The following is a 17,613-nucleotide window of genomic DNA, read 5'->3' as shown; positions in this document are numbered from 1 at the left end:
GAGCTTGCCTCATATTTCGCTGCAAGAAATCTGAAGATATCCGCCATCAAATCTTCAGCCACACTGTTCACTACAAATACACGTGAGGTGAATACTGAGCTGACTGTGATGGTCGATGGAGAAATGATTCCGACCATCAAGTGTCCCAAAATACTTGGCGTCACATTTGACAGCTCCTACACTTTCTCCCCACATGCCACAGCAATCTGCAATAAAGTCAAAAGTAGAAACAAGGTCCTCAAGACACTCGCTGGAAGCACTTGGGGTGCAGACAAAGAAACCTTGTTGACCACGTACAAAGCAATTAGGCGGTCTGTGGTAAGTTATGCTGCGCCAGTGTGGTCACGTCAACTTTGTGACACGCAGTGGAATAATATTCAGATCTGTCAAAATGCCGCCCTCCCAACTGCGACTGGCTGTCTTCTCAGTACTCATGTGGAACACCTCCACCAGGAGACAAAGATCCTACCAGTGCGAAGACAACTACATGCTGTAAGCAATACCTTTTGGGCTGCTATCGCAGAAACCATAGAAATCTTCATCTTGTGGATAGATACCCACCGCCCAGACGCCTTAAGGTAGATCTACACGATCTAGAGCGTGAGGTTCAGCGCTACAAGAGAGAACCTCTAGATCAAGCAGCATATCAAGCGGGTCTGAACAATATTCATGCAGACATGGTAGCAGACGCGGTAATTGACTACCGGGTGAATGTAGTCCTTGGAGAACGACCGCCACCCATTGCACCCGAAGAAATCGACCTCCCCCGGCAAACCAGAGTAGTTCTGGCTCAATTACGTTCCGGCAGATGCAGCCGCCTCAATTCCCACAGAGCTAGGATTGATGCCGACGTGCAAGATGTATGTCCTGATTGTAACCAGGGACCGCACGATACACGTCACCTGTTTAACTGCCCGGCCAGACCCACTCGACTCAGACCCAGATCCCTGTGGACGCACCCCATCTTAGTTGCGGAGTTCCTGGGTCTCGACACTCAACAGAATCAAGCAGACGAAAGATAGAATACAATAAACTGCTACAACAACAACAACAAGTGTGGCGGTGGTGGTTTCGATTCCCACTAGAGACATAGTCTGTCGCTACTGTGGTACCACAATGGACTAAAGTAGTCTAAGTGAGTCTGCATTGAAAAATAGACTGCTACTTTAACCTAACCTTACTTTACCTAGTGCCAAATGCTAGATATGTGGCATGCAGAGTAGTTCTGCAACCAGTAACAATGCACTAAGCAAAGGAATAGTATCGGGATATAAATAAGAGAGTAGAAAGGTCTATTATGCAGAAACGCTGGCTATGGCCTGTAAACCCTGTGAACTTACGGTAAGTCAGAAATATCATCCAACTCGGCCCAGACATAATCCAAACGATGGTATGGAATAGTTGATGCTACTTTGATTCAGTAAGCAGTATGGTTACAAAGCGTTGGTACTTACGAAAGCAGAGAAGGAAGAACAAGGCGTTTCATCTATTCGTCTGCTGGGTTCTTTTTAAGCATCCAGACCTAGAAACTCTCCGACTAAGTTGTGGTGCGTCCAGAGGGATCTGGTTCTAAGTTGAGTAGGACAGGCTGGGCAGGTAAACAGTTGTCGTGTGGTCCCAGATGATGTTAAGAAGAGGATGTCTGTTAGCCATGTAAGCCGGCAAGGACATAGGAAGTGATACAACGTCTCATCATCTTCCCCGCTTTCCCTATACATGCTTTCACTCTCTGCACCTGTTTGCATAAATGAGCTCGTAGTCCTATTTGCCCAATTGTGAGCCTTAGAGCTACACTGAACTCCTTCTTCTCACGATCCGGATCTCCCCATAGGATCTTCGTCTTCCTACCGACCGTTTCGCTTTTTCATAGTGTTACACGGGCGTTTATCGCCCATGCTCTTAACTCGGATCGCAACGACTCGAAGGGCTTCGGGATAACCAATTTTATTTGCGGCTGTGCTCTGGGCTCCACTGCCAAATCATCTTCTCTGTCATTCCCCCGCCATGGAAAGCAAACAATGCCCATAGTGTCATCTTCAGAGACGGAGTTAATCTCTTTCTTGTTAAAGACCTTACCGTCATAGTGTTATTGCCCTGATGGCCAGTTGACTGTCCGTAAAATGTTCACACCCGAAGTGCTCCCGTTAACACCAAACCATCTCGCGCATTCCGTGATCGCCCGGATCTCCGCCTGCAGGAACGTATTATGGTCAGGCAGTCGAAAACAGATCTCTCTACCTGGGTTCTCAATATCAACCCCCAGACCCACTCTGTCCTCTAGCCTCCTCCATCCGTGTGACATGATCTTCCATATGGCAATACTAGGGTTCCGTTCATCCAAGACTATGCCGCTGCAGCAGTGCCTCGCACTCGACCTCATGTGTCGTCCCATGTATCCGTTCTCAAACTTCCTCCATTCCTTTTAGGTTTCCTTTTGTCGCCTCGATTATACCGCGATGGTATGACCTAGCAGTAAATTGAGTTAGACAAGTCGATCCCGGCGCGGGAAAGATGTGAGCACCACACAGGCTGTTAATCGCTCTCACGAGAAGCTTAGCTGCGAGCTACCGTCCATAGGCATCGAGTGGAGAGTCTCAATGAGAGGCCGGGCGACACCGGCTCTTGTATAAATACTGAGTGCCTATGTTGCTCGGTATGGCAAGGCCAGTTTTTGGCGCCTTTAAATAACTAATGGCCAACCTGTTCTCGTGGCGATTGCCCACTTACAGGAGCTTGACGAGGCTCGCAACCTCCATAGGAAAATGTGGCTACAACAACAACGACAACAAAGTGGATTTTGTCAACTCCCACAAAGTCCTAAAGTTAACCCGATCAGATTAAGAAAATGGAAAAATTTGGGAACTACAACTTTGAGATATTCAACACCTTTATCTACCTCGGCACCGCCGTAACCGAAACAAATGACACCAGTTTTTAAATAAAACGAAGGATAACATTAGCTAAAAGGGACCAGCAAGAGCCAGATGGAAAGATCAAGTGGTTGGAGACACCTCGAAACTTGGTTTCAGAGATTTTAGAAGAAGGGCAGAATATCGAGGCTCTTGGAACGCTATTCTCCGTTGGGCTAATGGAACAAATATTCTGTCATAGCCCATTTAAGTAAGTAAGGTATGACCTGCTCCTTCTCTCATCGCCTTGGCCTGATAGCCGTTGTAGAATAGTCTTCAGCCTCCTTGGAGGCATGGTCTTCATCGCTTCGCCTATGCAAAGACAACATATTCTCTGCACTTGCTGTATTACATTTTCTCATTTTCACTTTTTCTCCATCGCAATCCACCAAACTACTGAGGTGTAAGTAAGTATTGCTGTTGTCACGCTCCTATAGAACTAATGGACTATCGTCTGTAGAGCTAATGGACTATCCATTTCGAGCCTACTGACCGTATACATAGTGCCCAAAATCTGTAAGCTTTATCGGTACTTTCCAGAATGTTGCACTTCCAATTCAGTTTCCCGAGACCACTCTTAAGTATTTAAACTTTTCAGATATCGAAATAGTTTTATTGAAGTAATGTGGTGAGTCATATTGGCCCACCTTCGTCTTCCTCGTGAACAAGCAGATTTCAGTCTTCTCTGGGTTAACATTGAGACCCTTAGGTATAGCCCAGTTGTATGCCATCTCCAAGACTCTTTTGGCCCTTCTGTTAAGCTGATTAGGATCCTTACCCCAAGAAGTATTATAACTTCGTCTGCGTAGTCAACGGGTTCGAATCCTTTCTAAATTTATCTACCTGTTCCTTAGCGTTTACCCCGGCTCTAAGAACCCGCTGTTGGTCTAAGGATTCGATCAGTGTGTCAGTTCGCATATTGTGAAAAGTCCCCTCGATGTCAATGCATCGAAAGTTTCTTCCATGTTATGCACACCCTGTGCTCGATATGACAAGGCGAGTTGTTGGCGCCTTTAAATAACATGTTCATGATGTTCCCGCGGCGATAGGTCCTTTGGACCGGAACGAGCTTGCTCACCTATAGGAGCTAGATGAGGATCGCCACCTCCATATATGGACATGTGGCTAAAACAACAACAATAACCTCATTTCCTGTCTGTTTTGCTATCCTCACCAGCCGCTGAATCTGTTTACCCTGCCCATTTTATAGGTAAGTTTCCTGACTCCTGATACATCCAGATATTTTGAAACCCAGTATAAATTCTTTCGGGCAAAACTCATGTGACAATCTGGAGCTGCCGACGACAATTGTAACTTCATCAATGGGATATTGTGTGGTTCACCATTTCCTTGACCTGACATTCTCGGCATGCTATATAAATGAATTGTTTAACTACCTGGTGCATCTCTTTGGTATGACGCCGAATGTGAATAAAACCTGTCATAACTACTACCGGTAAACGAGGAAGACTTAACAGTATACCACAGCTTGTAAATGAGTAAGCACCAGACAGGCTGGAACATTGAGGTCCGATCTCTGTGGTGTTCATTGCTGTCATGAGAAGCTTAGCTGCGAGCTACCGGGCGCATCCACAGGTTGCGGATAGTGGAATGCTCCATACGGAGTAGCTACAATGGCAGTCGCGGACAATCAGCGGTATCGAGCTAAGAGTCTTAGTGAGAGGTGACACCGGCTCTTGCACAAATACTGAGTACCTATGATGCTCGATATGACAAGGCGAGTTATTGGCGCCTTTAAAAAACCAATGGCCACCTTGTTCCCGCGGCGATCGGTCCTTTGGACCGGAACGAGTTTGCTTATACAGGAGCTTGCTTGACGAGGATCGCCACTCCACATGAAAAGGTGGCCACAACAACAACCGGTGCTTAAGCCCGGCACGGGATAACTATGAGCATCACATAGGCTGGAACTTTGAGCTACGCTCTGTGTAGTGGGTATATGTAGTTATCACGAGAAGCTATGCCCAGAGCTACCGGGCGCGTCCACAGGTTGCGGATAGTGGGATGCTTCGTATACGGAGAAGCTGCAAATTCAGTTGGGAACAATCAGCGGTATCGAGTGGAGAGTTTCTAAAAGAGACCGAGTGGCACAGTCTCTTGCTTAAATACGGAGTGCCTGGCGAGATATTGGCGCCATCGAATAACCAATAGTCATTACGTTCACCCGGCGATTTGTCGTATAGACCATAATGAGATTGCTCGCCTATAAGAGCTTGAAGAGGATCGCTACGTCCACATGCAAATGAGGCTAAAACAACAATAACAACCACCTGTTTTTAATTATATTGCTTCATTTTGCTTATGCTCATTGACCACCCATTTGATTTCCGCATTCAGTTTCGGCATTTGTGACCTATTATTCAACTTTCTTTGGTCTTGGCTATCAAAAGAAGGACCCCTATCATTTGGCTTTAAGTTGAATCGGACTGCAGTCACATGAGAGAAAAATTTCTTAAAAGAATTTAGACAGGAAAATTTGCAATTATTCTTGAAATCATTCGAATGTTGCTAGCTTTTAGTAATTAGAAGACCCCCGATAATTTTTTTAGATTGTTTTTGACCAAATTGACCTTCAGTCATAGGCGGACATACTAACCTACGGCGTTGTCTACATAAATTCGTCGTTTGGTAATTTATAATGTTCACTGCAAGTATGACTTCCACTGCAGTTATCTTGCGCTTATTTAACTCATCGGGAAGGGCTTCCGCCTCAGTGTATAACACACTGCTACAACAACAACATTATAAAAATACTTCAAACTTTTAAAATGATTTAATGAACTGAGCACCATCGGCCGTATTTTGCGAGCTTCGGTTGTAAACATTGACCATGCTAATAAGGGATGTTTACAAATCTCGTTGAACAGATCTGTTACAAAAGTAGAAAACACATTGTATTGGGGGATGATTGACACTGTCAACCATCTGACACAATGCTGGAATAAGGTTATTCGCTGTTAAGCTAAACAAGTTTTTAAGCGTTTAGAACATCAAAAAAAGTTTCAATATTCCATCATAACTATATGGTCAAATACTATGGAGAGTATCTAGTATTCCGATTAAAGGACAAATAAGCTAATTTGAACTGAGTTAGAATTTAAAAAGCAATGTTGACAGACCATATTCATGCCCGGCACTGACACGGGCACGAGATAGCTGAGAGCAATGCGTTTTCATCAAAAGCTTCAACATGTCCTCGGTGGTCTCTGCCTTCACATTCATGTCGTCCACTAACGTTTCAGTTTGGGCATGGGTTTTTGAATGAAACTTTTTCATCTTGGTCATTAACGCTACCGTCATAGCGCAGAAAAGTTTCCGGAAAGTACGCTTTGCCGGTACGGGATAGGTGTGAGCACCACACAGGCTGAAACTCTGAGGTTTGATCTGTGTGGTGTTCATCACTGTCACGAAAAAATTAGCTGCGAGCTACCGGCCGCATCCACAGGTTGCGAAAATTGCAATGCTCCATACGGAGTAGCTGCAACGGCAGTTGCTGACAATTGGCGGCATCGAGCGGAGAGTCTCAGTAAGACGCCGGGTACGGGTTCTTGCACAACTACTGAGTGCTTATGATGCTCGATATGGCAATGCGAGTTATTGGTATCTTTAAATAACCAATAGCCGTCCTGTACCCGTGGCGATCGGTCCTTTGGACCGAAACGAGTTTACCCACCTACAGGAGATTGACGAGGATTGCCACCTCGACATGAAAGCAACAACAACATGACCACCACACAGGCTGGAAATTAGAGCTCCGAACTGTGTGGTGTTCATTGTTATCACGAGAAGCGGTAGCTGCGAGCTACTGCACGCGTCCACTGCCTGCGGATAGTGGAATGTTACATAGTGTGTATCTGCAAAGGGTATCGGTTCTTTGAATCGGATCGAGCTTGCTCACCTATAGGAGATAGACGAGGATCGCCCCTTCTACATATAGAGATATAATATTAATCCGCCCATGCCACTATGCACATACACCTAAGCCAGTAATAGGCTTGATGTGGGGTCTAAATACTAAATACTAGAAAGTAACCTCGAAAAAGAAAATCTAAATCAGGAATTCCGTCAGAATTCCAGAGTACACCAATCGCCGCTTCAGTGAACTGACAGCCCCCTCAGATGTGCTAGTTACCGAGAGAAAAATTATATCATTTATATACCCCAAGTGCGAAAGTCATCCGTGGCAAAAAATCATCTAAGGCGTTGGGCCCCGACGGAATCTCTACACTGATGCCAAAAAATCTGGATTTACCTGGAGGTGAGTACCTCACTACTGTCCTCAACCTGACTTTGAACACTCTTATAGTTCCCGGTGTCTGGAAAATGGGCAGAGTGATCCCGCTACTGAACCTGGAAAGGACCCGGGTTTAGGGAAGTCGTACATACCGATCTCCCTTCTCTCATCAGTAGCAAAGACGTTGGATGCATTACTCCTCCCGAGCCTCGAAGGAAAATTTCCATTCGCCGAGCATCAACATGGATTTCGAAGACTGTATAGCACAAAAACTGCTTTGTATGTCATCACCACACACATTTGCCGTGGCTTCAATCAGCCTAGGCCATGTGATAGGACGGTCCTTGTGGCACTGGACCTATCGAAGGCATTCGGCAAGATCAGCCATGTCAAACTATTTGAGGACATCGCCAACACGTCCCTCCAAGGAGCCCGGAAACACTGGGTAGCGAATTATCTGTGTGGTCACCAGTCATTTGTGGAATTTAGGGATAAGAAGTCGAAGAACTGCAGAGTGAAACAGGGAACTCCCCAAGGTGGGCTTATATCTCCGGCACTGTTTAAACTCTACGTATTCTTCATTCCACCTCCTCCACACGGCATAGAGATCGTATCATATGCGGACGATTGTACGATCATGGCATCGGGCCCACCACCCATTGTTGACATCTGCGATAGGTTGAACGTCTACCTCAACGTCTATCTGCCACCAAATTGTTCAGCCACATTGTTCACTACCAATATGCGTGAGGTGAACGCCGAGCTGACTGTGATGGTCGATGGAAAAATGATTCCGATCATCAAGTGTCCCAAAATACTTGGCGTCACATTTGAGAGCTCTTACACAATCTCCCCACATGCCACAGCAATTTGTGATAAAATCAAAAGTAGAAGCAAGGTCCTCAAGTCACTTGCCGGCAGCACTAGGGGTGCAGACTGAGAAACCTCAATCCCATGGCAGCCAGTTGTACGTACCGGATTGACCCGATGGAGTTCTTCATCGGCAAGGGCTGCCGTCTCTGTGTACAATACACTGCTACAACAACAGAGAAATCGTGTGGACCAGGTACAAAGCAATTGGCCGATCTGTGGTAAGTTATGCAGCACCAGTGTGATCTCGTCAGCTCTGTGACACGCATTGGAATAATATTCAGATCTGTCAGAGTGCCACCCTCCAAATTGCGACAAGCTGTCTCCTCAGTTCTCATGTGGACCACCTCCATCAGGAGACAAAGATCCTACCAGTGCGAAGACATAACTACATGCTGTCTTAGCAATATCTTTTGGGCTATTATTGCAGGGACCATCCAAATCATCATCTAGTGGATAGATATCCACCGCTCAGAAGCCTTAAAGTAGATCTACATGATCTAGATTGTGAGGTTCAGCGCTACAAGAGAGAACATCTAGATCAAGTGCCATATCAAACGGGTCTAGGCAACTTTCATGCAGACTCGGTAGCAGATGCGGTAAATAGCTACCGGGTGAATGTAGTCCTTGGAGAACGACCACCTCCCATTGCACCTGAAGAATTTGACCTCCCCCAGCAAACCAGAGTAGTTCTGGCTCAATTACGTTACGGAAGATGCAGCCGCCTCAACTCCTACAAAGCAAGGATTGATACCGACTTACAAGATGCATGTCTCGATTGTGACCAGGGACCACACGATACACGTCACCTGTTTAATTGTCCAGCCAGACCCACTCGACTTTGACCAAGATCCCTCTGGACGCACCCCATCTTAGTCGCAGAGTTCTTGGATTTTGACACTCAACACAATCAAGCAGACGAAAGATAGAACACAACAAACTGCTACAACATCATTTTCCCCACATACCCTACACATGATATCACTTGCCGGTCCGATTTTGTATAAGTGAGCTCGTAGTACTATGTGTCCTGTTATGATAACGAAAGCTATACTGACCTCCTGCTTATTTCCTTTCAGCTATAGTCTCGTCTTCTCACAATCTGGATTTCTTTATACGATTTTCGTCATCCTACCGACCGTTTCACTGTTCCACAGTGTTAAATGCGTATATGTTAACAAAAAAAATGTAGATCCTAGTGTGGTGCAAAACAGTAGAGTGACAAAGAGAATGGATTGAAACCAGCGCCTACGACAACGGTTCATCACGGGTCGATTAACTATGAGCACCACACAGGTTGCTATATTGAGATCCGATTTGTATGGCGTTCATCGTTATCAAGTGAAAGCTCAGCTGAGACCTTCCGGGCGTGCCTACATGTGACGGATAGTGGAATACTCCGTAGGAGTAGCTGCAACAGCAGTCGCGGTCAATCAGCGGTTTTGAGTTGAGAGTCTCAGTGATGCTCTTGCTTAAGTTCTGAGCGCCTGTGATACACGATGCGACAAAGCAAATTATTGGAGCTTTTAAATAAACTATGGCCTACATGTTCCCACCTTTGGACCGGTACGACCTTTCTTACGTTGTACATCAACTAGGACACGGTCTTCTATACACACATAGTCATCGTAGAAACCGTCTATCCTGTCAAGAAGCGCGCACAGAGGTGGTTGGACTGGCCATGTTATTAAAGAACGTGGTCTGGACTTTAAGCTTCTTTTCATTTGAATAATCAATCGAAATTTTTCTTGAATGATCAAATGGATGTCGATATCACAGATTTTGTTTGCAGTAATAAGAAAAATAGTACACAGGAAATGTAAATCCTCTGCATTTGTCTAAAAAACAAATGATTTATAGCATTAACCTTCAACATGTAACAATCTTCATGCGATGAAGAAATTTAAGCTTCCGTTCATATATATTTCTAGAATTTCCTTGTAACCAAACTTACGAATGAAAAGGCTGGCCGAGCAGAAGTTATCTACAGGCAAGTGAGGTGAGACTAAAACCAATCTCTCCATAAAGGTTTGCAGTCAGGAGTATGCGAAGAAAGCCTTATTGATAACAACCAAAGGAGGGGCAACGTATAATATGCCTATATTAACGAAGCTACCAAAGAAGAGGTATGTTGATTACATTTGATGAACTGAATGGAAAATCGCACACAAATTTAACTTAGACCTTAAAGCCACTTTGTTCAAAATTTCAAGAAAAATGGTATTTTTTAACTAAAACATCTTGACATAAATCAAAAAATTAAATTTTGTAAATTTGGAAATAAATATGTATGTACATGTATATTAAGTTAAAAAATACAAGTCTTACCTTTGATATTCTTAGTACAATGGGAGGATGTTCGGGCGTTTTGGAAGCTGCACTATTTACAATTGCTTGGGGCTGATGTACTATTAATGGTGGTTGTTGCGGTGCTGCCGGTGGAGGTAACACCGGTTCCGGTGTATCACACGATGCATAAACATCATCGACTTTGTGTGCAGGCGTTGGTGGCGGCGTCTCTTGAACACTGATCACCTTTTCCGCCTTCTTTTGTTTCGGCACTACAATATCCTTAATGGGCGTAGGATTTCGATCGTCATAATCATCCTCACAATAGTTGACAGCTTTGCGAGCTCTGCCCAAAATACGTGAAGGTGGCGCCTCTGGTTTAAGCTCTTTTTCTTTCTTCTTTTTCGTTGATTTCGGTTCGGGTGGCGGTTTGTCGTCGGCTTCATGATCTCCAGTTGTTTCCGTTGTGCCCTCGGTGGTGGTGTTAGTGCCGGTCTTTTTGGAAGTTTTCTTAGGTGCTTTCTTTTTCCGCTCTGCAGAATTGCTTTTGGGTATTTTCATTTTGATGGGTTCACGTACGGGTGTGCTTAGAAAGGAGGGCATAGTAGACGTACCGCTGCTGTCGCGAGTGGGCGATGCGGGTGTGCGGGGGATTTGTTGTATGATTTGTGCTATAACTTCGGGCGGTGTGGTATTGCGTGATTTGAAGAATTTGCGTGGTTTCGGTGGTTCCAGAACCGACACCGATTGATCGTCTTCCTTATGCGATGCTGGACTTTCCTGTGGGCTGGCAGCTGCTACGGCCGCAGCAGCAGCAGCTACTACTGCCGGCAAGGCAGACATTGTGTAGGTGCGTGTCGAAGTAAAGCCCATTTTACCCCATTTACCCATAGTGCCCAGAGAACGAGCCACAGTGGGACGGTTTGTGCTCTCTTTGGAGGTTTCCAAAGGAACCACAATATGTTTGCCCCACCGAGACATATTGCTGTAGTTATTAATGCCCTCTGTTTGTTGTGGTTCACAAATCCGGCTATTTATGTTATTATTTTATAGTTTGAATATTATTTTGGAAATACAATTATCTTTGTACCCATTACTAGGGACAACAAATATTTCAAGTTTTTTTTTGGGAATATTTTTCACTTTGAATTCATTAAAAATTCATTTGACCAACACATACATTCTTCGTTTTATGCTCATCGCATATATAGGGGGTTCGGATAAAGTTGAGATTTTTTGAGAAATTTTGGAAATTTTTCTAAAGGAAAACACTAAAATCAAAACAATGCACTTTAAACGTCAACCTCTTTCTTTTTTCTCGTTTATGTCATCACACACAAACAAGAACAACAACAACAGTGGTAGCAGCACAATGAGGAGAATGAGAGAACGTCATTGAATGAAAGACGAAGGGAGTGGGGTAACTAAAGCAAGCAAAGAAAGTTGAAGTAGGGAAAAATAATTCCACAATTTTTAGTTTAATACACTGCCGCTCAGGATTTAGTTATTCTCATGTTTTATCTTATTTAATGGAATACGACATTTGCAATAATTTAACGGTTTCTTCTTTTTTAATTTGATGGATCTATTGACACAATTTTTTCACAATTTTCTCTCTCTCGTTCATTCATAACTGAGATTTCTTTTTGTTGGTGTTTTCCCCCCCATTCTTTCATGTACACGAAGAAATACAGCTCTGCTTACAAGTTTCATCTGATTTTTGCTTGTATGTGTGTGATGTGGTTGTTCCCACTTTTACTTATTGGCGCAATTTTTTCCCATGGTTTCCACTGGATTTTTCATAATTTTTACACTTTTTCTAAATGTATTTTTGGAATATATGCATAAATCGACGCATACTGCCTGAGGATGAAGCCTCCTCAGGACTTAATTTAAACAATTGAATGGTGGACAGCACAACGACGTACTACATACTGACTGCCTGGCCACTTCTTTTTCTACGTTTTCATCTCGTAGGCCATTTGGCCAAATTTTTCACTTCTTTTTTTTACCAACAATTCACTATTTTCGCGGCCAACTAACATGTAATCTTGGAAGATAATGCATTGAAATTTGCGTTACGAAGTAATTTTGTTGCAAAAATTCTACAATTATTGTAAAATACTTAAAAATATTTATGTTTTATGTGGACTCTGCACGTATTATAATAATTGAAGCCATTTTTATTAATCTCGCTCTCCCTCTGCGATATAGAAAGAGACAACCGAAGTTAAATCAGTGAATCAAACGTTACGAGGCGGTGAACGTATAGTAACGTAATAAATGAAGTAGTGATAAGGTTTCACAATACGAAAATGTATTCTTCGTATGTGTCCTTTTGTTTATTTTGCATTCTATCCAGCGCTTGTGTTGGAAAAAACATGCGAAAAAAAAAAAATAAAACACGACATGATTGATACACAACAATGCATACCTATGCATGACCAAGTTGCAATGGAGTGTTTACGATATCATCCGACAATGTAAATGTAAGCACGTTTACATGGAATTTTTTATGATCTGAATTTAATTAAATCCAAAAAAAGATCTGTCAGTCAACATTGTGTTTTTGGGGATTAAACGTGGAGAAAGAAGATAGCAACAAAGAGAATGCAAATAAAAATCGGACATCTTAATACCGTCAACCCCGGCCGGCTATTAACAGCTGTCCGCGTGAGACCACCTTTTTAAATCCGCCTTGAAATGCGACACGCAAAAGTTAAATACATTTATCAGTTATTTTTATCTGTTATCGCATGTTATCGATAACTATCCAGTTCAATTTTGCACTGTAATTCCTTCAAGAACATCAAACTTGCACTAAATAAATATTTAATTTGTTTTCAAATAATTATATTTATTGGTGGATCAGCTTTATTTTAATACTTACAACACAAAGTAGATGTTATCGGTTCTGATCACGTAATATCGATAACTAAACTAAATTACATTGGATATATATGACCTTTCCCACACTTTTGGTTTCCATTACAACTAGTTCTTACGTTACGTTAACGTTTTACTAATCGCTTAAGCAACAGGAGATAACAAAAACATTAGACAGAGTTGCAATCGAGTGTAAAACAAATATTTTGGCAACGCTATAGTTGATATTTAAAACATCTGCACAATTCGCCATACCAACTAGAGATGGGCGCGTGATTGATTTTCCATTCACGCTCACCAGAAAAACATGTCACTTACGCACGACGAAAACATGAGTCAAGGTTAAAGAAATATTTTTTCATGAGGCAAACAATAAACTTTAGTAGTGATTTTCACGTGTAAGTCGTAAGCGTCTCCGGTATTCACAAAACATATTTCAGCCTTAAGAAAGGTTATTTTGTAATTCTATAAAGGAAATCGGATAGATATACTGGATTACTGTGGATATTACACAGGTTTGACAACGACTTGTCCGACAGACAATTTCTTCACTTTGTGCTTTGTGACTTACACTTTTTGCCAAGCTTTTCCAATGGCAGTAATAATTGCAATTATTGGCATTGGTCAAGCGCGCTCCGCTGTCCCTTCTACAATGCACAGAAAAAACATTTTCTCATATTTATTATCTAAACTTCTAGGTTTCGTGGGTGTACCTTGGCTTCAAATATACTCCACATTGTTGGCATATACAACTTGCCAATACCAGCGCATATTTCAAAAAGTTAAGATTGTGCAGCCGAGATAGTGCACTCGATTTGTTGTTGGCTAACTGCTCCTACCAGTTAAATTTGTCTTGTGACTGACCTTCATGCCGAGAAACACCAAGCAGGGCCACTCGCATCACACCACCACACACCCGTACCCCAATAGTGACATCTCTCGCACATACCAGTCACCTCTCGCACTCTCACCACTAATACCCCCAACTATGGCTTTGTAACGGATGCTTAGGTAAAAAGCATGATACAATTAAGAGGTAATGTCATTAGCACAACAACAAAAATCTACCCCCAACGAAACTACCTTGAGTGGTTTTAGAAATAAATTTGTTTCACAATAGGATTCACTAATAGTAGTTGCGAAAACATACTATTTTTCTTCCATTTTTTTTAGCGAAATTCACATACTCTCCTTGGTCTTAATATTTTGTTGTTGGCAATACCGTTTCGTTATAACTTAGCTAAGTTATGAACCTGATTGTGGGATGTGCTTAATTTCAACATTAAAAACCACACTGTGGGACTTAAATGCCATTTACTTTACCCCCTATATCAAAAACCTTATACGACCAATATGTACGATTTGCTTGTTCTTCCTTATATCGTAACAGTGGCACAATTCAAACAGAGTTTTTGTGTTTGTTAGGGTTAGCAAAGGACATAAAAGGGAAAATCGGGAGATGCATATGTATGGGAGCTACATCTGAAACTGAACAAATTTCTAGAAAATTCATCAGTCATCAGAAGATGTACATTTTCTAAAGAAAAATTGTAAAATAAATCAAGTAACAATGTGATAAGTTCGGCCGGGCCGAATCTTGGGAACCCACCACCATGGATTCTGCTAAAAAATGGGAACTTATCTGGTTATAGATCAAATTGGACCGTACTTGGCGCTGTTGTTGAGAGTCATAGCAGAACACTTTATGCATAATTTTAGCCAAATCGAATGAAAATCATGGCTTGTAAGGGCTCAAGAAGTTAGATCAGGAGATCGGTTTATATGGGAGCTACATTCGGTTATAGATCGACTTGGACCGTAATTGGCACAGTTGTTGGAAGTCATAACAGAACACTATGAGCAACATTTCAGCTAAATCGGACAATAGGTTTGTAAGGGCTCAAGAAGTCAAATCGAGAGATCGGTTTATTTGGGAGCTATTTTTACAAATACAAATTTTTCAGCCTAGTCGGACAAAAATTGCTGCTTCAAGGGGCTCAAGAAGCCAAATCGGGAGGTCGGTTTATATGGGAGCTATATAAAGCTCTTGACCGATTTAAACCGTACTTGGCACAGTTATTGGAAATCGTAACAGAACACTATGACAAAATTTCAGCCAAATCGGATGGAAATTGAGGCTTACGGGGGCTCAAGAATTCAAATCGGGAGATCGGTTTATATGGGAGCTATATTAAGTTGTAGAACGATTTGGACTGTACTTGGCACAGTTGATGGAAGTTATAACCGAACACTATGTGCAAAATTTTAGCCAATCCGGATGAAAATTTAGGCTTCCAGGGGCTCCAGAAGTCAAATCGGGAGATCGGTTTATATAGGAGCTATATTAGTTTCGTGAGCAATTTAGACCGAATTTGACACAATTATTGAAATTCATAACAGAACACCACATGTAAAATTTCAGCCAAATCGGACAAAAATTGCGGCTTCCAGGGCCTCAAGAAGTCAAATCGGGAGATCGGTTTATATGGGAGCTATATCTAAATCTGAACCGATATAACCCATTTGCTATCCCCAACGACCTATTTCACTATAAAGTATCTGTGCAAAATTTCAAGCGGCTAGCTCTCCGCATTCGATCGTTATCGTGATTTCGACAGACGGACATGGCTAGTTCGATCCAGAATGTCGAGACGATCCAGAATATATATACTTTATGGGGTCCTATATCAATATTTCGAAGTGTTACTTATGGTGGTGGGTATAAAAAAATACCACAAGACTTAAAATTTTCTCCTTTATTCACTTTTAACCAAGTAAAACTTGGAATAAAAAATAAGTCAAATAGCTAAAATCGTCAAGGGTCCAAAGTCCAAATTTGGCCAAAAAATCTTCAAATCGCCGTTTGCAACACATCAAATATCCATTTCCGACCCTATAAAATATATATATTCTTGATCGTCGTAAAAATCTAAGACGATCTAGCCATGTCCGTCTGTGTGTTGAAATCACGCTACAGTCTTTAAAAATAGAGATGTTGAGCTAAAACCTTTGCAAAGATTCCTTTTTTGTCCATAGCCAGGTTAAGTTCGAAGATGAGCTATATCGCACTATATCTTGATATAGCCCCCATGTAGACCGATCTGCCGATTTATGGTCTTAGGACCATTAAAGCTACATTTATTATCCGATTTCGCTGAAATTTGGGACAGTGAGTTGTGTTAGGCCTCTCGACATATTCAATAGGACCCAGATCGCTCCAGATTTAGATATAGATGTCATATAGACCGATCTCTCGATTTAGGGTCTTGGGCCCATAAAAGGCGATATCCGATTTCGCAGAAATTTGGTAAATTGTGTTAGGCTCCTGGACATTCCTGTTCAATACGGGCCAGATTGGTCCCGATTTGAATATAGCTGCCGGATCTCCCAATATAAGGTTTTAGACTTATAAAAGGTGAATTGATTAACCGATTTGCTGAAATTAGGTACAATGGATTGCGTTAGGACCCTAGACATTCACATCAAGTATGGTCAAGATCGGGCTAAATTTGGATATAGCAGCCATATGGAACGATCTTCCGATCAAAGTTTTTGGGACAATAAAAGCACGTTTATTACTCGATTTCGCTGCAATTTGACACAGTGGACCCTCGACATTTGTGTTCTAAATGATTCAAATCAGCTTATATTTGGATATAGCTGTTATAAACATATACCGATTTCTTAGGCCCATAAAATGTGCATTTTTTAATCGATGACTGTGATAAAATGAGATGTGTTAGACCCTTATATAGCCTTCTTGAAAATGGTGGAGATCGGACTATATTCAGATATAGCTGCTATGGGATCATAAAAGATGAATTTTTCACTGTATTATGACGAAAGGTTTTTATATCCTATACCACCACTGTGGTACAGGGTATTATAAGTTGGTGCATTTGTTTGCTACGCTAGGAAGAAGAAGAGCTAGACCTAGATTGATAAGTATACCTATCAACTCAGAATCACTTTCTGATTCGATTTAGCCATGTCCGTCTGTGAGTCCATGTATTCTTGTAATCAAGGTACAGGTCGTATTTGTGGTTCAATCGTCACGAAATGTTGCACATGCCACTTTTTTGACGAACGCTATTGATTTTGGTGCAAATCGAAATCGTTCAGATTTAGATATAGTTCTCATATATATGTATCGCCCGATTTCTACTTAAATGGCTGTAGTAACTACAATTTTCAACCGATCAGCACAAAATTTGTTACGGATTGTTTTGTTGCTGATCTTAACATATCTGCAAGATTTCATCAAAATCGATTCAGATTTGGATATAGCTCCCATATATATGTATCGTCCGATTTGTACTTTAATGGCTGTAGTAACTAGAATTTTAAACCGATCTGCACAAAATTCGGCACAGATTGTTTTGGTACTGATCTCAACATATTTAC

General features: G+C 42.1%; 1 protein-coding gene across 5 annotated transcripts in view; it reads right to left on the bottom strand.

The window, feature by feature from the left end:
• The window catches only part of LOC106096001 (protein wings apart-like), a 38,117-nt gene extending 25,631 nt beyond the window's left edge, over positions 1 to 12,486 (bottom strand). Inside the window, exons 1-2 of one of the 5 annotated variants that reach the window (XM_013263494.2) lie at positions 12,028 to 12,486; positions 10,363 to 11,594 (exon numbers count right to left, since the gene is read on the bottom strand). In XM_013263494.2, the coding sequence (XP_013118948.2) occupies positions 10,363 to 11,304 (942 nt within the window). In that variant the 5' untranslated portion in view covers positions 11,305 to 11,594; positions 12,028 to 12,486. The remainder of the gene's footprint in view (positions 1 to 10,362; positions 11,595 to 12,027) is intronic. The other 4 variants (XM_013263496.2, XM_059366608.1, XM_013263497.2 and 1 more) reach the window with 4 other exon arrangements.
• Positions 12,487 to 17,613: the final 5,127 nt, after the last annotated feature.

The sequence above is a fragment of the Stomoxys calcitrans genome, chromosome 4, assembly GCF_963082655.1.
Source record: "Stomoxys calcitrans chromosome 4, idStoCalc2.1, whole genome shotgun sequence".
NCBI lineage: Eukaryota > Metazoa > Arthropoda > Insecta > Diptera > Muscidae > Stomoxys > Stomoxys calcitrans.
The sequence above is the reverse complement of the archived record's forward strand: the minus strand, read 5'-3'. Positions and strand labels throughout refer to the sequence as shown.